General features: G+C 51.9%; 1 protein-coding gene across 1 annotated transcript in view; it reads right to left on the bottom strand.

The window, feature by feature from the left end:
• Window positions 1–22,579, bottom strand: part of slc6a7 (solute carrier family 6 member 7) — a 50,426-nt gene that overhangs the window by 14,499 nt on the left and 13,348 nt on the right. Inside the window, exons 2-8 of the mRNA XM_052026596.1 lie at window positions 21,824–22,058; window positions 19,568–19,699; window positions 15,052–15,200; window positions 6,866–6,915; window positions 4,523–4,661; window positions 2,437–2,571; window positions 1,609–1,712 (exon numbers count right to left, since the gene is read on the bottom strand). Of these exons, the coding sequence (XP_051882556.1) occupies window positions 1,609–1,712; window positions 2,437–2,571; window positions 4,523–4,661; window positions 6,866–6,915; window positions 15,052–15,200; window positions 19,568–19,699; window positions 21,824–22,058 (944 nt within the window). The remainder of the gene's footprint in view (window positions 1–1,608; window positions 1,713–2,436; window positions 2,572–4,522; window positions 4,662–6,865; window positions 6,916–15,051; window positions 15,201–19,567; window positions 19,700–21,823; window positions 22,059–22,579) is intronic.

The following is a 22,579-nucleotide window of genomic DNA, read 5'->3' as shown; positions in this document are numbered from 1 at the left end:
TTATTGTCACCTGTACCGAGGGACAGGGAGAAGCTTTGTTCTGCAAGCTGTCCATACAGATCATTTCATCACATCAGTGCAGTGAGGTAGAACAAGGGAAAACAATAACAGAATGCAGAATAAAGTGTTCCAGTTACAGAGAAAGTGCAGTGCAGGCAGACAATGTGCAAGGCCATAACGAGGTAGATTGTGAGGTCAAGAGTCCATCTTATCGTACTAGGGAACCGTTCAATAGTCTTATAACAGTGGGATGGAAGCTGTCCTTGAGCCTGGTGGTACGTGCTTTCAGGCTGATGGGAGGGGGGAGAAGAGAGAATGTCCGGGGTGGGTGGGGTCTTTGATTATGCCGGCTGCTTCACCAAGGCAGCGGGATGTGTGGGCAGAGTCCGTGCAGGGGAGGCTGGTTTTTGGGGAGTGAGGTATACCTCACCTGTGCTCAGTGCCAGGAACAATGACTGTGACACTGACTCGATGCAGATCCCACTCCGAGTCCCATTCTGCAGTACTCAGCGAGGCTGCGGGTTGGGAAACTCCACTCAGTCTGTCCAGGTGTTGCCTGAAGGAATCCATTGACCAGCACCCCAGGGGAATCCCATCCATCCTGCAGTGTAACGCTCCCTCCCCACAGCCCAGAGTCCCCTACTCCCTCCCCACAGCCCCCGACAGCCCCCAACAGTCCGTACTCCCCCCCCCCACAGTCCCCCACTCCCACCCAACAGCCCCTCACTCCCCCCGACAGCCCCCACTCCTTCCCCACAGCCCCGCACCCTCCCCACACACCCTCCCCACAGGCCCCCACTCCCTCCCCACAGCCCCCCACCCTCCCCACACTCCCTCCCCACAGGCCCCCACTCCCTCCCCACAGCTATTGAACAGTTCCTTTATTCAATAAGATGGACTCTTGACCTCACAATCTACCACGTTATGACCTTGCACCTTATTGTCTGCCTGCACTGCACTTTCTCTGTAGCTGTGACACTTTACTCTGCATTGTGTATTGTTTTACCCTGTCCTACCTCAATGCACCATGTAATGAATTGATCTGTACCGAAAGACAAGTTTTTCACTGTACCTCGGTACAAGTGACAATAATAAACCAATACCAATACCACCTACAGTCCTTGATTCCCCCAATATGCAGGTTCCCTGATGTCGGATTTGAATGAATCCAATGGTTTATTGTCCACGGATGTTCCAAAGGTCCACCTCCCTCTGCGTGAAAAACTGTTTCCTCAGATCACTTCTAAGCCGCCTTCTCACCAGTGTCCCCTGGTCCGAGACTCCACCGGGGACGCCCTCCCTGCACCAGTCCCTCCAGCCCTCTGACCAACCTTCCCATTCTAAACTGCAGGGATAGTCAGGAATCTGCTCTGTCCCTGCTGCGGGAGTGTGTGTTGGCAGTGTGGGAGGGCTCTGGCCCCTGTCTACACCGCACCCCCTCCATTGGGACTGCTCGATGAGGCAATGAAGAGGGATCTCCACCGAGAGAGGAGCTCCACCCTGAGAGGGATCTCCACCATGTGAGAGACCTCCACTCTGAGAGGGATCTCCACCGTGAGGGATCTCCAGATGTGGCTGATCCAGACGCTCCTTCCCATACTCCATTACCTGACGACGTTGTTGTCGAACTTGTTGTAAGATGCCATGGAGAGCAGACCCCCGAATCCGATGCCCAGGGAGTAGAATATCTGGGATGCGGCATCATTCCACACCTCGGAAAAACAACAGGAAGTTCAGAGAGGAATTCTGCCGGGACACGGTGACGGACATCGGCTGGGAGCAGTGAGGGGGGGGTGAGAGAGGGGGGTCAGTGTGGGGAGACCCACAACAGGAGGGGTCAGTGACGGGTGGGGTGGTGGACAGGCAGGGGGGGAGTGACGGGCAGGGGGGGAGTGACGGGCAGGGGAGTTGAGGGGCAGGGGGGAGTGACGGTTGGGGGAGTGACGGGCGGGGGGGTGACGAGCGAGAGAGAGACGTGTTCAGAATGGGTGAAAAGGTCACTGGGTTGGCAGGATCTTGTTCAATGGTGAAGCAGACTTGAGGGGCCAAATGGTCTCCTGCGTCACGTCTGTGTGTTTGTACCGTGTCGGTCAGTGTACAACCCATGGACATGGCTCTCTTTCTCCCTTCCCCTCACTCCCACTCTCTCCCACCCCCTCTCTCCCCCCTCCCTCTCCTCCCTCTCTCTCTGTCACTCCCTCCCTCTCTCTCCCCCACTCGCTCTGTAAACTCCGTGGTGTGGGTCCCACGTCTCCACCTGATGGAGCCGGGCTGTGATTCTGGTGAATCTACGCCGTACTCCACTTGAGGCCGCTCTCTCCTTGCTCAGGTGTGGACCAGGAATGTTGCCGTGACTCCCGCAATCCTCAGCGCCCGTCCGTGAACCTGGATCTCCTCCCACTGACCTCCTGGCCCCTGCAGGCGCGGTGCCCCTACCTGCGCGCTGCCCAGACGTTTCCAGTTGGCACTGAGGTAGAACTTCACTCCCTGCAGGGATCCTTGGAGCGTGGCACCCCGGATAATCAGCACAATCAGGACCAGGTAGGGGAACGTTGCGGTGATGTAGACAATCTGAAACACCAAGGTGTCAGCACAGTCAGCAGTGAAGTGGTAGCTCGCTCTGTGTGGGCCGCGGGGTGTCTGTTGCTGTCAGTGTTAGTGTAGAACACAGAACAGTTCAGCACAGGAACAGGCCCTTCGGCCCACCACGTCTGTGCCGACCATGATGCCAAATTAAGCTAAATCCCTTCTGCCTGCACAGTATCCATATCCCCTGCAGTCTCTGCACATTCATGTGTCTCTCTAACAGCTTCTTAAACCCCACTATTGCATCTGCCTCCACCCCCACCCCTGGCAGCCCACTCCAGACACCCACCACTTCGCCTTAAACACACACAATGACTTGGCCTCCACGGCCGTCTATGGCAACGAATTCCACAGATTCAACACCACAGATTCCTCCTCATCTCTGTTCTAAAGGGATGTCCCTTTATTCTGAGGCTGTGCCCTCGGATCCCAGACTCTCCCACTGATGGAAACAGCCTCTCCATGTCCACTCTATCCAGGCCTTTCAGTATCCGGTAGGTTTCAATGAGATCCACTGCTCCCCCCATCCTTCTAAACTCCAGCGAGTCCAGGCCCAGAGCCATCAAACGCTCCTCATACATTAACCCTTTCATTCCTGGGATAATTCTTGTAAACCTCCTCTGGACCCTCACCAATGCCAGGACATCACTGCTCACGATACTCCACATGTGGTCTGACCAACGCCTTATAAAGCCTCAGCATTACATCCTTGCCTTTATATTCTAGTCCTCTCGAAATGAATGCTAACATTGCATTTGCCTTCCTTACGACCAACTCAACCTGCAAGTTAACCTTCAGGGAATCCTGCACTAGGACTCCCAAGTCCCTTCGCACCTTCGATTTCAGAATTCACTCCCCGTTTAGAAAATAGTCTACACCTTTATTCCTCCTACTGAAGTGCGTGACCGTACACTTCCCTGCGCTGTGTTCCATCTGCAACTTCTTTGCCCTATTCTCCCAACCTGTCCAAGTCCTTCTGCAGACTCCCTGCTTCCTCAACACCACCTGCCCCTCCACCTGTCTTTGTATCACCCACTGTAGAAGGACAGATTATAACCTTCCATCAGGTCTCCCCTCAGCCTCCGATGCTCCAGAAAGAACAGCCCAAGTCTGTCCAACCTACTGCAGAGTGTGCAGGACACAGACATCTCATTAGGTCACCGGCTGGCACAGTCTGGTGAAACCAAACTCACATCTCCCCGCTGCAAGAGGTCAGTGGTCGATTCCCCGGGGACTCGGGGCCCATCCGACGATCCCGTCTCCGACCGGGAACTGCCAGCCTCAATGGTGGAGCAGGGCATGGAAATGCTGGGTTGGCAGGGAGCCACGGTGACCAGAGACAGTGGCTGGGAGTTATACAAGCAGGGTCTGACCTGCAGGGAGGGGTGGGGGAAGGAGGGGGAATGGGAGAGAGGAGGGGATGGGAGGATGGGAATTGAGGTGATGGGAGAGGAGGGGGTGGCAGAGGGGAGGTGGGAGAGGACTGGAGGTGGGAGAGAGGGGGGACGGGAGACAGGGGGGACGGGAGAGAAGGGGGGTCGGGAGAGAGGGGGCGGGAGAGAGGGGTTTAGAAGGCAGGGATGGCTTCAATGGGAGAGTCAGGGGGGAGGGTGGGTTGGGAGGGTGGGGAGGGTGGGGAGGGTGGGGGGGAATTGATGTTTAGGGCGATGGGTGATGGGCTGTGATGAACAGAGATCTGGACTCACCAGCTGCCCACCTCTCCCCATCACTGAACCCCCTTGACACTGACCCCCTCCCCTTGACACCGATCCCCCCCTGACACCGACCCCCCATCGCCGACCTCTCTCCCTCACCAACCCCTCCCCTAACACTTCCCCACCCCCCTCACTGACCCCTTCCCATCACCAACCCCTCCCCAACTCCCCCCTTCACCAACACCCCCACCCCTCCCCCACTCCCCTCACCACAGACCCACCTTGCCTGAGCTGCGGATGCCTTTCAGACAACACAAGAAGATGAAGACCCAGGCCGCCAGGAGACAGATGGCCAGTGGCCAGCGGACGGGACCGGGGTCGTCGAGCCCTGAACTCCCCGACAGTCCCAGGACCTGCTCGCTGCCAAAACAAGGACATTGGACACCATATCACCACCAGAGGAAGCACCAGGGGGTGAGGGGGGCCAAACTCTGACCCAAGGACACGCCTCAAGTCAAGCCATCGCCAGGCTGGGTACAGCCTGGTCCCCCAAACATCCAACTGGACCCCCAAACATCCCACCGGACTCCCAGACATCCCACCGGTCTCCCAGACATCCCACCAGACCCCCAGACATCCCACCGGTCTCCCAGACATCCCACCGGACCCCCAGACATCCCACTGGTCTCCCAGACATCCCACCGGACCCCCAGACATCCCACTGGTCTCCCAGACATCCCACCGGACCCCCAGACATCCCACTGGTCTCCCAGACATCCCACCGGACCCCCAGACATCCCACCAGTCTCCCAGACATCCCATCGGTCCCCCAGACATCCCACTGGACCCCAAACACTCGTTCACCTGTTCGAGCTATACATCCATCAGGGGCTCGTTACCTGGGGAGGACCAGATAACTCAGCATCTGAGTGGGCAGAATGGGCTTGAAGGGCCGAATGGCCTGCATCTGCCACAACCTGTGCTCCACCCGTGTTACGTTGCACTTGGTCTAAGTCCCAGCACAGGTCTCTGACACTGTAAACATTTTTAAACCATTTCGAGTCCCAGCGCACACAGACAGCCCGCGCCAACCGTTTGTACTGACCCTGCTTACTCTCCCCGCCTCCGCTCCACACCCTCAGCTCCTACCACACCCCAGGGCCAATTCACAGCCGTCAATTAACCCACCGACCCGCACGTCGTTGGGAATGTGGGAGGAAAAACTGGACAAACTTGGGCTCTTTTCTCTGGAGCGGTGGAGGCTGAGGGGTGATCTGTTGCAAGTGTATAAAATTATGAGGGGCATAGATAGGGTGGACAAGCAATATCTTTTTCCTATTATTGAGCGATCCTGTACCAGAGGGCATGCATTTAAGGTGAGGGGGGTAGGTTCAAAACAGACGTGAGGTACGTTTTTTACTGAGAGAGTGGTGGATGTCTGGAATGTGTTGCCTGATAGCGTGTTGGAGGCAAATTCATTGGGGGCTTTTAAGAGGGGCTTGGATGAGCACATGAATGAGAGGAAAATGGAGGGATGTGGGCATTCTGTAGGTAGGAGGGATTAGCTACGTCGGCACAACATTGTGGGCCGAAGGGCCTGTTCTGTGCTGTGCTGTTCTATGTTCTATGAAACTGGAGCACCTGGAGGAAACCCACGCAGTCACAGGGAGAACGTGCAAACTCCACACAGACAGCGCCAGAGGTCGGGATCGGACCTGGATCTCCGGAACTGGGAGGCAGCAGCACTACCCGCTGCCCCCAATTACATTTGGTGCAATTTTTCCCTCAACAGGAAGAGATTCCATCGACCAAAGCAGCAGACGGCCATCAGCGGCCCGTTCCACAGAAGGAAACACACGGCCGTGGTTTGCTGTGCGACCGTTCCCCGCCTCGTGTCCTGGGCACACAGTGGAGTGCTGCTCTCTCGGAGGAGCCGGCTTTAGGTCGACACCCTCCCTGCTCTCCAAGCCCTTCCTGAAGAGCAGCGACCCCTCCTGTGTCTGATCCCAAAGCGAGAGCATGGGTTCGACAGTCAGCAGGACACAGCTATCCGTGGGAGTCAGCTCTGCAGGGAATGCCTTCCTGCTCTATTGCTGGGAATGCCTTCCTACTCTATTGCTGTGACCTCCTGTGTCTGATCCCAAAGCGAGAGCATGGGTTCGACAGTCAGCAGGACACAGCTATCCGTGGGAGTCAGCTCTGCAGGGAATGCCTTCTCCTGAGGGAGACAGGAATCACGCTGGGTGAACGAGGAGGGTGTTGTGCAGCAGAAGGGCCGAATGGTCTGTCTGTGTGCTGTGCACACCACATGGCTCTCTGTGTCCAAGCGAGACAGACAAGAACTAAGGGGAGATGAGGGGCAGGTTTCCCCACAGGGCGGAGGGTGTATGGAGCGAGCTGCCAGAGGGAGGGGTAGAGGTGGGTACAGGTCCCTGGATAGGGAAGGTTCAGAGGGATATGGGCCACACACGGGCAAATGGGACTGGCCACATAGGTCAGCATGGACAAGTTGGGCCGAAGGGACTGTTTCGGTGCTCTGTAACTATAACCCTGCAATGTGAGGCTTTTTAAATTATTGGGACCAGAAGACCATCAAGTAAGGGGGTAAAGCAGAGATAACTTACTTCCAGAAGACTTCACTGGCACTCTGATCACTCTGGTTGGCAGTTAAGTTCTGCGGGGAATGTGAGAGAACCGTTACCAACCACAACCTCTCCGGCTTCGTGTTACCTCATCGGTGACTTGGCTCATCCAACACCCACCCACTTCCCACTCACAGCACAGGAAGAGGCCCTTCGGCCCACCATGTCTGTGCTGACCATGATGTTAACTTATCCAATCCCACCTGCCTGCACTCGGTCTGTATCCCTCCGTTCCCTGCTTGTTCATGTGTCTGTCTAAATGCCTCTTAAACCCTTCCATCGTATCTGCTTCCACCAGGCTCAAGGACAGCTTCTATCCCGCTGTTATAAGACTATTGAACGGTCCCCTAGTACGATAAGATGGACTCTTGACCTGACACTCTACCTCGTTATGACCTTGCACCTTATTGTCTGCCTGCACTGCACTTTCTCTGTAACTGTAACACCTTATTCTGCATTCTGTTATTGTTTTCCCTTGTACTACCTCAATGCACTGATGTGATGAAATGATCTGTATGGATGGTATGCAGAACAAAGCTTCTCCCTGTACCTCGGTACATGTGACAATAATAAACCAATTTATCAATTTCACCTCCCCTGGCAGCCTGTTCCAGGCACCCACCGCTCTCAGTGTAAAAAACTTACCCCACACAGCTCCTTTAAACTTTCCCACTCTCACCTTCAATGAACGTCCTCCACTACTTGACATTTCTACCCTGGGATGAAGACTCTGAATCTCTCCCCATCTACCTCTCCAATAATTTTATAAACTTCTATCAGCTCTCCCCTGCATCTTGTCCCTGACACACGGTAACCTTTGCCGTTTTTATACAGAGGGTGGTGGGTGTGTGGAACGCACTGCCGGCAGAGGTTGTGGGGGCAGATACATTAGGGACATTTAAGAGACTCTTAGATAGCCACATGAATGATAGAGAAATGGGGGGCTATGTGGGAGGGAAGGGTTAGATAGATCTTAGAGCAGGATAAAATGTCGGCACAACATTGTGGGCCGAAGGGCCTGTACTGTGCTGTAATGTTCTGTGTTCTTTCCACAATGACCTTCCTTTGTGGATCGGAAACTGGCAAATGTGAGCCCAGTCTTTAAGAAAGGAGGGAGGGAGGAAACAGGGAACTACTGAGCTATTCCTGAGCATCAGTGGTATTGGTATTGGTTTATTATTGTCACTTGTACCGAGGTACAGTGAAGAACTTGTCTTACAAACTGATTGTACAGGTCAATTCATTACACAGTGCAGTTACATTGAGTTAGTACAGAGTGCATTGATGTAGTACAGGTAAAAACAGTAACAGTACAGAGTAAAGTGTCACAGCTACAGAGAAAGTGCAGTGCAATAAGGTGCAAGGTCACAAGATAGATCGTGAGGTCAGAGTCCATCTCATCGTATAAGGGAACCGTTCAATAGTCTTATCACAGTGGGGTAGAAGCTGTCCTTAAGTCTGGTGGTACGTGCCCTCAGGCTCCTGTATCTTCTACCTGATGGAAGAGGAGAAAAGAGGGAATGTCTTGGGTGGGTGGGGTCTTTGATTGTGCCGGCTGATGAGAAAACATGGAATCTATAATGTACGATGGAACAGAACACCTTGAAAAGAATAACAGAATTGAGCAGAATCAACACGGATTTATGTGTTGAAGAACAGAGAGACCCAGGGGTGCAGGTACATAGTTCCCTGAAAGTGGAGACACAGGTAGACAGGGTGGTGAAGAAGGTGTTTGGCACCCTGGTCTTCATTGGGCAGGGCACTGAGTACAGGAGTTGAGATGTCATGTTGCAACTGTACAAGTTATTGGTGAGACTGCACTTGGAGTATTGTGTGCAGTTCTGGTCACCCAGCTATGGAACTTAGAACATTACAGCACAGTACAGGCCCTTCAGCCCACGATGTTGTGTCGACACTTTATCCTGCTCTAAGATCTATCTAATCCTTCCCTCCCACATAGCCCTCCATTTCACTACCATCCGTGTGTCTAAGAATCTCTTAAATGTCCCTAATGTATCTGCCTTTACCAGCACCCCTGGCAGTGCGTTCCATGCACCCACCACTCTCCGTGTAAAAAAAAAAGCTTGCCTCTGATATCCAACCTCTACCTTCCTCCAATCACCCTAAAATTATGTCCCCTCGTGTTAGCCACTTCTGCCCTGGGAAAAAGTTTCTGACTGTCCACTCGATCTAAGCCTCTTATCATCTTGTACACCTCTATCAATTCACCTCTCATCCTCCTTCTCTACAAAGAGAAAAGCCCCAGCTTACTCAACCTATCCTCATAAGACCTGCTCTCCAATCCAGGCAACATCCTAGTAAATCTCCTCTGCACTCTCTCTAAAGCTTCCACATCCTTCCTATAATGAGGCGACCAGAACTGAACACAATACTCCAAATGTAGTCTGACCAGAGTTCTATAGAGCTGCAACATCACCTCGCGGCTCTTGAACTCAATACCCTGACTAATGAAGGCCAACACTCCATACACCTTCTTAACCACCCTATTGACCTGCGTGGCAACCTTGAGGGATCTATGGACGTGGACCCCAAGATCCCTCTGTTCCTCCACACTGCTGAGAGTCCTGCCATTAACCTTGTATTCTGCCTTCAAATTCGATCTTCCAAAGTGAATCACTTCACACTTTTCCGGGTTGAACTCCATCTGCCACTTCTCAGCCCAGCTCTGCATCCTATCAATGTCCTGTTGTAACCTACAGCAACCTTCTACACTATCCACAACACCACCAACCTTCGTGTCATCAGCAAACTTACTAACCCACCCTTCCACATCCTCATCCAAGTCATTTATAAAAATCACAAAGAGCAGGGGTCCCAGAACAGATCCCTGCAGAACACCACTGGTCACTGACCTCCAGGCAGAATACGCTCCATCTACCACCACCCTCTGTCTTCTATGGGCGAGCCAATTCTGAATCCACACAGCCAAGTTTCCCTGGATCCCATGCCTCCTGACTTTCTGAATGAGCCTTCCATGAGGAACCTTATCAAACACCTTACTAAAATCCATGTACACCACATCCACTGCTCTACCTTCATCAATGTGCTTTGTCACATCCTCAAAGAATTCAGTCAGGCTCCTGAGGCACGACCTGCCCCTCACAAAGCCATGCTGACTGTCCCTAATCAGCCTCTGCTTCTCCAAATGCCCATAAATCCTGTCCCTAAGAATCTTTTCCAATAATTTGCCCACCATTGAAGTAAGACTCACTGGTCTGTAATTCCCAGGGTTATCCCTACTCCCTTTCTTGAACAAAGGAACAACATTTGCCACCCTCCAATCATCTGGCACTACTCCTGTGGCCAGTGAGGACGCAAAGATCATCACCAAGGGCTCAGAAATCTGTTCCCTCGCTTTCCGTAGTATCCTGGGATATATCCTGTCTGACCCGGGTGACTTATCTATCCTAACGTTTTTCAAAGGTTCCAGCACATCCTCCCTCCCCACATCGACATGTTCCAGCTTGTCAGCCTGTTTTACACTGTGGTCACAAACGTCAAGGTCTCTCTCTCTGGTGAATACTGATTCACCAGAGAGATTATTCATTAAGGACCTCCCCGACCTCTTCTGACACCAGGCACATGTTACTTCCTCTATCCCTAAGTGGTTCTACCCTAACTCTAGTCATCCTCCTGTTCTTCACATACATGAAGAATGCCTTGGGGTTCTCTTTAATCCTACTCTCCAAGGCCTTCTCATGCCCCTTCTAGCTCTCCTAAGTCGATTCTTAAGTTCCTTCCTGGCTACCTTGTAACTCTCCAGAGCCCTGTCTGATTCTTGCTTCCTAAACCTTAAGCAAGCTTCTTTCTTCCTCTTCACCAGATATTCTACATCTCTTGTCAACCGCGGTTCCTTCACCCTACCATCCTTTTTCCTGCCTCAATGGGACAAACATCCAGAACCCCCTGCAAGTGATCTCTAAACAACCTCCACATTTCCATTGTGCATTTCCCCGAGTACATCTGCTCCCAATTTACACTCCCAAGTTCCTGCCTAACAGCATCATAATTCCCCCTCCCCCAATTAAATACTTTCCCATACTGTCTGCTCCTAACCCTCTCCAAGGCAAGGGTAAAGGTCAGGGGGTTGTGGTCACTGTCTCTGAAATGCTCACCCACCGAGTGATCTGACACCCGACCAGGCTCATGCCTGGTACCAGATCTAGAATGGCCTCATCTCTAGTTGGCCTGTCCACCTACCGTGTCAGGAATCCTTCCTGGACACACCTAACAAATTCTGCCCCATCAAAACCTTTTGCACTAAGGAGGTGCCAGTCAATATTAGGGAAGTTGAAATCACCCATGACAAGACATTGTTATTTTTGCACCTCTCCAAAGTCTGCCTCCCGATCTGTTCCTACAGGAAGGATGTGATTGAGCTGGAAAAGGTGCAGAAAAGCTTCACCAGGATGTTGCTGGGACCAGAAGGTTTGATAGGCTGGGACTTTTCTCCCAGGAGGCTGAGGGGTGACCTTATGGAGGTTTATAAAATCATGGGGTGTGTAGATAAAGTGGGTGGTCACAGACTATTCCCCAGGGTAGGGGAGTCTAAACTGGAGGGCACAGGTTTAGATATAAGATACTTATTTATTAGCCACATGTACATCGAAACACACAGTGAAATGCGTCTTTTTGCGTTACTGAGAATGTGCTTTACTAAAATTTTTATATTTATTTCAAGCGATTCCAACTTTCGTCCCAAAATCTTTTTTTGACACTATTGATTCTAAAATTCTTTCATATATTTGGCAGAATAAAAACCCAAGGTTAAGTAAGAAATATTTACAAAAACTAAAAAAGGATGGTGGTATGGCCTTGCCTAACTTTAGATTATATTATTGGGCAATTAATATCAGATATTTAATTATTTGGATACAAGATTCAGATGTAATTCAATGCCCCAAATGGGTACACCCTGAGCACCAATCATTCCTTGAATTATCATTAGTTTCTATTTTAGGAGCCTCACTCCCTTTTGCACTTACCAAATTAACTAAACATATGATTAACCCAATTGTTAAACATATAATACAAATATGGTTTCAATTTCGTAAATTTTTTGGATTGAATAAATTTAACCTGTCAAGTCCCATTCAATCTAATTTTTTCTTTCATCCATCCAGAGTTGACTCAGCTTTTCCCATATGGAAAGGAAGGGAACAGTATGTTTTCGGGATCTATTCATTGAAAACTGTTTTTCACCTTTTGAACAATTGTCTAACAAATACAATTTGCCGAGATCACACTTTTTTTGATATTTGCAGGTTAGAAATTTTTTAAAAGCTACTATACCCTCTTTTCCCACACCTTACAAGACTGAAATTACGGAAAAAGTTTTAGGTCTTAATCCTTATCGGAAGGATTACATCCAGAATCACTGAACAAAATTAAGAATGAATAGGAAAGTGAACTCCAGACATCTTTACCTACAGAGACTTGGAAGAAAATTCTTCATTTAGTTAATACGTCTTCAATGTGTGCCAGACACTCGTTGATACAGTTTAAGGTAGTCCACAGGACCCATACGTCCAAAGATAAGCTAGCTCGTTTTTATCACCATATAAATCCTATATGTGACAGATGTAAATCAAATGTGGCTTCTCTGACACATATGTTTTGGTCTTGTCCTCCTTTGGAAAAATATTGGAAAGACATTTTTAACATTATTTCAAATGTATTGAAGGTTGGTTTACAACCTCACCCTATCACTGCAATTTTTGGATTACCAAGGATAGAATCTGGCCATCTATCTGCCTCCACTAACCGTATGATTGCTTTTGTTACATTAATGGCCAAACGATCCATTTTGCTTAAATGGAAGGATCCAATACCCCTGACTACTTTTCAATGGTTCTCTCAAACTATATCATGTTTAAACTTGGAAACAATTAGCAGTGGTACTGTGGATCCTTCGCTTAAATTTGAAGATATTTGGAGTCCATTTATTCAATATTTTCACATGATGTAGATCCCCTTTCGATAACTTTCCAACTTAGAGGAACGGAGTTGACGACATAATATTGCTCTGTTTCTACTGAGAAATTTCAGTCCAGTCTTTTTTTTCCCTTTTTTTGGCTTTTTTTTTGAAAATTTTTTGTTTACTTTGGTTTGATATATTGTTTATAATTCCTCTTATTGATTTGGGGATTTTTTCTTTCTTTTATATATAATAAATCTTTTTCTTTCCTTTCTTTTATATTATATTCATTTACTAAGAGATCGTTGGATCTACAGTTTTTTTATATTTTATTGTTCTTTATGATTATCTCTGCCATGACTGTTCTCCTGATCTGTGTACTACCTGTACAAACATTGATGCTATATATTAATCTGTATTAATTTGAAAACTAATAAAAAGATTGAAAAAGAAAGAAAGAAAGAATGTTCTGGGGGCAGCCTGCGAGTGTCGCCACGCTTCCGGCGCCATGGATGGGAAAAGTTTAGAGGGATATGGGGCAAATTCAGGCAACACTGGCTCAGATACACGTTTTGGTTGACACGAACCTGTCCAAGTGTCCTTCAAACGTTGTAACTGTCCCTACCTCTACCCCTTCCTCTGGCAGCTCATTCCACACACCCACCACCCTCTGGGTGAAAAACCTGCCCCTCAGGTCCCCTTTAAATCTTCCCCCTCTCACCTTAAACCTGTGCCCTCTAGTTTTAGACTCCCCTACCCTGGGGAAAAGTCTGTGACCACCCACCTTATCTCTGCCCCTCATGATTTTATAAACCTCCATAAGGTCACCCCTCAGCCTCCTTCACTCCAGGGAAAGTCCCAGCCTGTCCAGTCTCTCCATTAAAAACAGAGATGATGAGATATCCAGATGTGAAGGGAATTGTGGAGACAGAGATGGTGCCGGGAGTCGGGGAGACGGAGATGGTGCCGGGAATCGGGGAGACGGAGATGGTGCCGGGGAGACGGAGAGACGGAGATGGTGCCAGGAGTCGGGGAGACGGAGATGGTGCCGGGAATCGGGGAGACGGAGATGGTGCCGGGGAGACGGAGAGACGGAGATGGTGCCAGGAGTTGGGGAGACGGAGATGGTGCCGGGAATCGGGGAGACGGAGATGGTGCCGGGGAGACGGAGAGACGGAGATGGTGCCAGGAGTCGGGGAGACGGAGATGGTGCTGGGAAACGTTGGGGCAGTTGGTGAGCCGGGGCCTCGATGAAGAGTGGAGCAGGATTGGGGGCTCCGGGGACAACTCCTGCTCCTACTTCTGATGTCCTTTGACCTTTGACTCTACCCTGTCTTTTGACACTTGCTTTAGAGGAGGTCATAGGGGCGTACGACACAGAGACTGGCCCTTCGGCCCACCACATCCATGCCCACCCTTTACCCATCCGCACTAATCCCATTTGCCTGCATTGGGACCCTGTCCTTCTGTGCTGGTCTATGTAAGTGGCTGTCTGAATGCCTCCCAAACGTAGTGACTGTATCTTGGTTTGGGTTGGGTTCCTGATTAGTGAGGGCATCAAAGGTTACGGGGAGAAGGCAGGAGAATGGGGCTGAGGGGGAAAAATAAATCAGCCATGATTGAATGGCAGAGCAGACGATGGGCTGAATGGCCTCATTCTACTCCTATGTCTATGGTGTTAGGTACCTGACTCCACTACCTCCTCCGGCAGCACGTTCCAGATATCAACCCCTCTCCGTGCAAAAAACTTACCCCTCAGATCCCCTTTAAACCTCCTACCTCCCACTTTAAACCTAATGTGATTCCCCGACCCGAGGATAGAAACTTTGACCACCAACCCTTCTGTGTCCCTCATTGTTTTATGCACCTCCATCAGCTCACCCCTCGGCCCGGTCACTCCGGGGAAAACCGTCCCGGCCTGTCTGACCGCCACCCATCAATAAATCTCCAATCCGGGTGACGTCCTGGTGAACCATCCCCACCCCCCCACCCACGTTCCCCACCCCTGCTCTCTCACGCTCCCCCCCGTGCTCCCCTCCCCAATGTCTTTGTTCTTGGGTGTTGCGCAGCCCCCGAACCGGAGGCTGTGATGTCCCGTCCCGGCTCGAACTGCCCCCAGCTTTCCTCCCCCAGTGGTATCGAGACAGCTCCGGGAACTCTCGCCTCCCATCCCCGCTCATTCCCCCGGGAATCCGCAGCTTCCCGGCGGGAGCGTCTGCCACCTACCTACCCGGCACAGTTGGATGTTTGCTGGAGCATCACAGGACCAGGGCAGCGGGTTCTGGAAGGAGCTGCCCAGGTAGTAGAAGGTCCAGGCAATGATCACATTGTAGTAAAGTGAGACCAGCGAGGCGACCACCAGCATTCCGATTCCGATCCCTGGGGAAGCGGGAAGCAGCAGGATGTCAGGCTCAGTCAGAGTCACGATCAGAGTCAGAGCAAGGCTGATAGTGAATAAAGGCGTGATCCTGCCGCCCTGCTCGTGTGCACACAGGGAGCGTGGAGTGCCCACACTCTCCCCCACAGGTTGTGGTGTTGGGGGGGGGGGGGCGGTTGCAGGTTTGTGGGTGAGGGAAGGGTGGGGTGGCGGTGGGTGGAAGTGTTTCTGGGGGTGCAATGAGATTTTCCGTGGTTGGGACAACATGGCATGAGGGTTTCCATGGATACGGAGGAACTCTTGACCTCAATCTGCCTCATCGTGGCCCTTGCACCTTATTGTCTGCCTGCACTGCATTTTCTCTGTAACTGGAACACTTTATTCTGCATTCTGTTCTTGTTTTGCCCTGTGCTACCTCACTGCACTGTGTAATGAAATGATCTGTGTGGATGGCATCTCCACACGTATAGAGTCACAGAGTCATACAGCACAGGAACAGGCCCTTCGGCCCAACTGGTCTGTGCCAACCATGATTCCCCATCCAAGCCAGTCCCATTTGCCCACATTTGGCCCATATCCCTCTAAACCTTTCCAATCCCCGGGGCCTGACGGAATATTCCCCAGGCTGCTTCGTGAGGCGAGGGAGGAGATTGCTGAACCGTTGGTTAGGATCTTTGAGTCCTCATTGTCCACGGGGATGGTACTGGAGGATTGGAGGGTGGCGAATGTTGTCCCCTTATTCAAAAAGGGTAGTAGGGATAGTCCAGGGAATTACAGACCAGTGAGCCTTACGTCTGTGGTGGGTAAGCTGTTGGAAAGGATTCTTAGAGATAGGATCTATGGGCATTTAGAGAATCATGGTCTGATCAGGGACAGCCAGCACGGCTTTGTGAAGGGAAGATCATGTCTCACAAGCCTGATAAGGTTCTTTGAGGAGGTAACCAGGAAGATTGATGAGGGTAGTGCAGTAGATGTGGTCTACATAGATTTTAGTAAGGTGTTTGAGTAGGGTTCCGCATGGTGGGCTTCTTCAGAAGGTCAGAGGACATGGGATCCAGGGAAGCTTGGCCGTGTGGATTCAGAATTGGCTTGCCTGTAGAAAGCAGAGGGTTGTGGTGGAGGGAGTGCATTCAGATTGGAGGGCTGTGACTAGTGGTGTCCCACAAGGATCGGTCCTGGGACGTCTGCTTTTTGTGATATTTATTAATGACTTGGATGAGGGGGTAGAGGGGTGGGTTGGCAAGTTTGCAGATGACACAAAGGTTGGTGGTGTTGTGGATAGTGTGGAGGGCTGTAGAAGCTTGCAGAGGGATATTGATAGGATGCAGAGCTGGGCTGAGAAGTGGCAGATGGAGTTCAATCTGGAGAAGTGTGAGGTGGTACACTTTGGAAGGACAAACTCCAAGGCGGAATACAAGGTTAATGGCAGATTCTGGGCAGTGTAGAAGAGCAAAGAGATCTGGGGGTTCATATCCATAGATCACTGAAAGTTGCCTCACAGGTGGATAGGGTAGTTAAGAAAGCTTATGGGGTGTTAGCTTTCATAAGTCGTGGGATCGAGTTTAAGAGCCGCGAGGTAATGATGCAGCTTTACAAAACTCTGGTTAGACCACACTTAGAGTACTGTGTCCAGTTCTGGTCGCCTCATTATAGGAAGGATGTGGAGGCGTTGGAAAGGGTGCAGAGGAGATTTACCAGGATGCTGCCTGGTTTAGAGAGTATGGATTATGAGGAGAGACTAAGGGAGCTGGGGCTTTACTCTTTGGAGAGAAGGAGGATGAGAGGAGACATGATAGAGGTGTACAAAATATTAGGAGGAATAGATAGAGTGGACAGCCAGCGCCTCTTTCCCCTCCCACAGTGTGACCCTCCCTCTGTACTGCCACCAGGTCTAAGCAGGGGTTTTGGACTTTCTGGGATCATGGGTATGGGAATGAGGCAGTGGATCAGCCTCGATATCCCTGGAAGGGGTAACAGCTCCAAGGGCTGAAGGGATTCTCTGTTATGTGCCGAGCGCAGCAAGAATCCGAGGAGAAACATTGAACACGACAGCACAGCACAGTGCATTCTATCCTGCTCTGAGATCTAGCTAACCCTTCCCTCCCACATAGCCCCCTATTTTTCTATCATTCGTGTGTCTATCAAAGAGTCTCTTAAATGTCCCTAATGTATCTGCCCCCACAACCTCTGCCAGCAGTGCGTTCCACACACCCACCACTCTCTGTGTAAAAAACATACCCCTGACATCCCCTTATACCTTCCTCCAATCACCTTAAAATTATGTCCCCTCGTGTTAGCCATTGTCATCCTGGGAAAAAGTCTCTGACTGTCCACTCGATCTAAGCCTCTTATCATCTTGTACACCTCTATCAAGTCACCTCTCATCCTCCTCCTCTCCAAAGAGAAAAGCCCCAGCTCACTCAACCTATCCTCATAACACATGCTCTCCAATCCAGGCAACATCCTGGTAAATCTCCTCTGCACCCTCTCCTATAATGAGGCGACCAGAACTGAACACAATACTCCAAGTGTGGTCTAACCAGAGTTCTATAGAGCTGCAACATCACCTCGTGGCTCTTGAACTCAATACCCCGACTAATGAAGGCCAACACGCCATACGCCTTGACAACCCTATTGACCTGAGCTGCAACCTTGAGGGATCTATGGACGTTGATCCCAAGATCCCTCTGTTCCTCCACACTGCTAAGAGTCCTGCCATTAACCTTGTATTCTGCCTTTGAATTCAATCTCCCGAAGTGTATCACTTCACACTGTTCCAGGTTGAACTCCATTTGCCAGGAGGGGTGTTGATGTGTTGCAAGTGTACCGATGGGATGGCTCATTGAGACAAGTGTGGGCACCAGGGATGGCAAACACCAGAATCTGGGTCAACACACAATCTGCTGGAGGGACTCAGCAGGTCGAGCAGCGTCTGTGGGGGGAGCGGAATTGTCAACGTACTGGGTCGAGACCCCTAAAGCTGTGTACTGATTGTATATTCCGTACATTTTTGAGGTAGTATAGAGTATTATTGGAATTAAAAACTCTGCCCAGGTGCTTGGAGTGGTTCTGATGCACATCTGTCCAGTGTGTGGAGACACCTCACCTGTACACCTGGACCCAGGCGTGGAGACACCTCACCTGTACACCTGGACCCAGGCGTGGAGACACCTCACCTGTACACCTGGACCCAGGCGTGGAGACACCTCACCTGTACACCTGGACCCAGGCGTGGAGACACCTCACCTGTACACCTGGACCCAGGCGTGGAGACACCTCACCTGTACACCTGGACCCAGGCGTGGAGACACCTCACCTGTACACCTGGACCCAGGCGTGGAGACACCTCACCTGTACACCTGGACCCAGGCGTGGAGACACCTCACCTGTACACCTGGACCCAGGCGTGGAGACACCTCACCTGTACACCTGGACCCAGGCGTGGAGACACCTCACCTGTACACCTGGACCCAGGCGTGGAGACACCTCACCTGTACACCTGGACCCAGGCGTGGAGACACCTCACCTGTACACCTGGACCCAGGCGTGGAGACACCTCACCTGTACACCTGGACCCAGGCGTGGAGACACCTCACCTGTACACCTGGACCCAGGCGTGGAGACACCTCACCTGTACACCTGGACCCAGGCGTGGAGACACCTCACCTGTACACCTGGACCCAGGCGTGGAGACACCTCACCTGTACACCTGGACCCAGGCGTGGAGACACCTCACCTGTACACCTGGACCCAGGCGTGGAGACACCTCACCTGTACACCTGGACCCAGGCGTGGAGACACCTCACCTGTACACCTGGACCCAGGCGTGGAGACACCTCACCTGTACACCTGGACCCAGGCGTGGAGACACCTCACCTGTACACCTGGACCCAGGCGTGGAGACACCTCACCTGTACACCTGGACCCAGGCGTGGAGACACCTCACCTGTACACCTGGACCCAGGCGTGGAGACACCTCACCTGTACACCTGGACCCAGGCGTGGAGACACCTCACCTGTACACCTGGACCCAGGCGTGGAGACACCTCACCTGTACACCTGGACCCAGGTGTGGAGACACCTCACCTGTACACCTGGACCCAGGCGTGGAGACACCTCACCTGTACACCTGGACCCAGGCGTGGAGACACCTCACCTGTACACCTGGACCCAGGCGTGGAGACACCTCACCTGTACACCTGGACCCAGGCGTGGAGACACATCACCTGTACACCTGGACCCAGGCGTGGAGACACCTCACCTGTACACCTGGACCCAGGCGTGGAGACACCTCACCTGTACACCTGGACCCAGGGGCAGAACTAAAGAACAACTTTGGGACGTGACTGACAGGTGAAATATACGGAACCTTTCAGCAGAGGGCAGCACTTCCACACGGTGATGGGACCGGCTCCTCCGTACTGTCCCAGACTGAGCTCCATCAGGAACAGGGGCAGTCCTGTCACCATCATCATGATGCAGTAGGGGATCAGGAACACACCTGGAACACACGGAGCATGGGATCAGGAACACACTGGGAACACACTGAAGATGGGGTCAGGAACACACACGCAGTACGTGGGATGAGGAACACACACACGCACAGCCAGAAACACACCTGGACCACACACACAGAGCAACACCATGAAATCCAATCAATGATTCAGAGAAGCCGCCCCCCCCCCCCCCCCCCCCCCCCACCACCACCGAAGAGCAGTGAGAACGTGGAATTCTGTCCTACGGGAAGGGTTGAGGTGAATGTATTCATCAGACAGGCCAGGCCTGTGAGGGGGAAGGGAAACAGGGCTCTGCTGACAGAGTTAGCTGGAGGGCGGGGGGTGGGGTACAGTGGGACACAAGGTGGGCATGGCGTGGTGGGACTGGGGGTGGGGGTGGGTCAGACTACAGAACACCAGGGATCAGAACGTGGATGGGTTTGGGGTTGGGGCCAGGATCCGCAGTGCTGGTATATTTCCCAGTCCATTTCCCGGGCTCAGTGCGTCGCACGGAACCCGCTGAAATCAATGTGTGGCGGGTGTGAGCAGGAACAGCATTCACTTGCCGGCGCTGTTTGAGGTTGGACAAACTTGCACTCGTTTCCCTGGAGCGTCGGAGGCTGAGGGGAGACGAAGGGGAAGGTCGAGGTTTCTGGACAAGACCCTTCCTGAGGACTGCAGGTTATTTACCGCTGTAACTGTACCCCCACCACCTGTTCTGGCAGCTCGTTCCACACACCCACCACCCTCTGGGTGAAAAACCTGCCCCCTCGGTCCCCTCTAAATTTCTGCCCTCTCACTTTGAACCTGTGCCCTCTAATTTTAGACTCCCTTACCCTGGGTAAAAGGTTGTAACTATCTACCCTGTCTATGCCCTCCATAATTTTATGAACCTCCAGAAGGTCCCCCCTCAGCCTCCCATGTTCCACCGAGGAGGAACCCGGCCTCTCCTTATAACTCTGGCCCTCCATTCCCGGCAACGTCCTGGTGAATCTCTGTTGCACACCCTTCCTGCAGTGTGGTGACCAGAACTCCAAGGTCTCATTGTACATCAACGTTCCGAAGGTCCTGCCATTTACTCTGTCCCTCCGATTAGAATTTGACTTCTCCTCGCATGTGTCTGGATTACATTCCATCCGGCACTGTAACCCCCAGCTTTCCAACCAATCCGGGCCCCTCTGTATCCTTAGACAACCTTTGTTATCTACAACACCACCAACTTTCACGTCATCTCCAAACTTACTAATCTTTCTTATCCAGGTTGCTTATTTATATAAAACAAACTCTTAGAAACTGAGGTGTATAGGAATCTCTTCCCGCAGAGGGGTTGAATCTCTGGAACTCTCTACCTGGAGGTCTGTGGGGCTGGATCACTGGAGAGATTTCAAGGAGAGGCAGAGACATTTATGAAAGTTCAGGGGATCGAGGGCTGTGGGGAACTGGTGCAGCCGAGGAGATGGGGTCTGCTGCAGATCAGCCATCTGCACATTGAATGGTGGCGTGCAAGGGCCCAAAGACAACCCTGTACATCAACAGCTCTCTGCCCCACACATCTCCCTGGAACTTACCCCCCTCACCTTAAATGCACGTCTTCTAGTATTTGACATTTCCACCCCGGGGAAAACACTCTGACTGTCTCCCTTATCAAAGCCTCTCATCGTTTTACAGGGTAGGCACAGTAGTGTAGCAGTTAGCGTAACGCTCTACAGCGCCAGTGACCCAGGTTCAATTTCGGCCGCTGTCTGTAAGGAGTTTGTACGTTCTCCCCGTGTTTGCGTGGGTTTCCTCCCACATTCCAAAGACGTATGGGTTAGGAAGTTGTGGGCATGCTATGTTGGCACCGGAAGTGTGGCGACACTTGCGGGCTGCCCCCAGAACACTCCATGCAAAAGATGTATTTCACTGTGTGTTTCGATGTACGTGTCTAATAAAGGTCTTATCTTAAACCTCCATCAGGTCTCCCGTCAGCCTCCGCTGCTCCAGAGAAAACACCCCAAGGTGTTACTTTCCTTAGCCTCCTAAGGAAGTGGGAGCTACAGGGTGTAGTGTGTGAGGGACGCTGAGGTGGAGCTGAAAGGTGAAGCAGGGAGTTGGTGGTGACCATCTCAAGGAGAGGATCCCTTGCTCACCTCCTCCGTTGCGGTAGCAGAGGTACGGGAAGCGCCACACGTTGCCCAGTCCCACGCAGTACCCGATGCAGCTCAGCAGGAACTCGTGCTTCCCGCCCCAGCTCCCGCGCCCAGGTGGTGTCTCAGAGCCCGGGGCCGGCGGCTCGGGTGGAGACTGCGTCTGAGCTGGGGCTTCAACTCCATCCTGGGCCCTGACAGTGTTCTCCAAGGTCCCGTTGCTCAATGTCATAGGAGCCTGTGTGGGGGGAGCAAATGGGAGACAGTCAGTAACCAAGCAACATGATTGGATAATCATCTCATGAAAAGTGCAGTGGAATGGAAATGTCAGGAGGGTGTGGGGGCCATGGAGAGGGTGTGGGGGCCACGGAGAGGGAGTGGGAGCCGCAGAGAGGGTGCAGGAGAGGTTCACCAGGATGCTGTCTGGATTAGAGGGCATGAGCTATAAGGAGAGGTTGGACAAACTTGGGCTGTTCTCTCTGGAGCGGTGGAGGCTGAGGGGAGATCTGATGGAAGTTTATAAGATTATGAGGGGCACAGATAGAGTAGACAGCCAGTATGTTTTCCCCAGGGTCAAGATGTTGAATATTAGACAGCATGCATTTAAGGTGAGGGGGGAAAGTTCAAAGGAGATGTGTGGGGCAGGTTCTTTTTCTACACAGAGAGTGGTGGGTGCCTGGAATGTGCTGCCAGGGGTGGGGGTAGAGGCAGATACGATAGAGAGGTTTAAGAGGCTCTCAGATAGGCCCACGGATGTGT

This window comes from Pristis pectinata, chromosome 11, assembly GCF_009764475.1.
Source record: "Pristis pectinata isolate sPriPec2 chromosome 11, sPriPec2.1.pri, whole genome shotgun sequence".
Classification (NCBI taxonomy): domain Eukaryota; kingdom Metazoa; phylum Chordata; class Chondrichthyes; order Rhinopristiformes; family Pristidae; genus Pristis; species Pristis pectinata.
The sequence above is the reverse complement of the archived record's forward strand: the minus strand, read 5'-3'. Positions and strand labels throughout refer to the sequence as shown.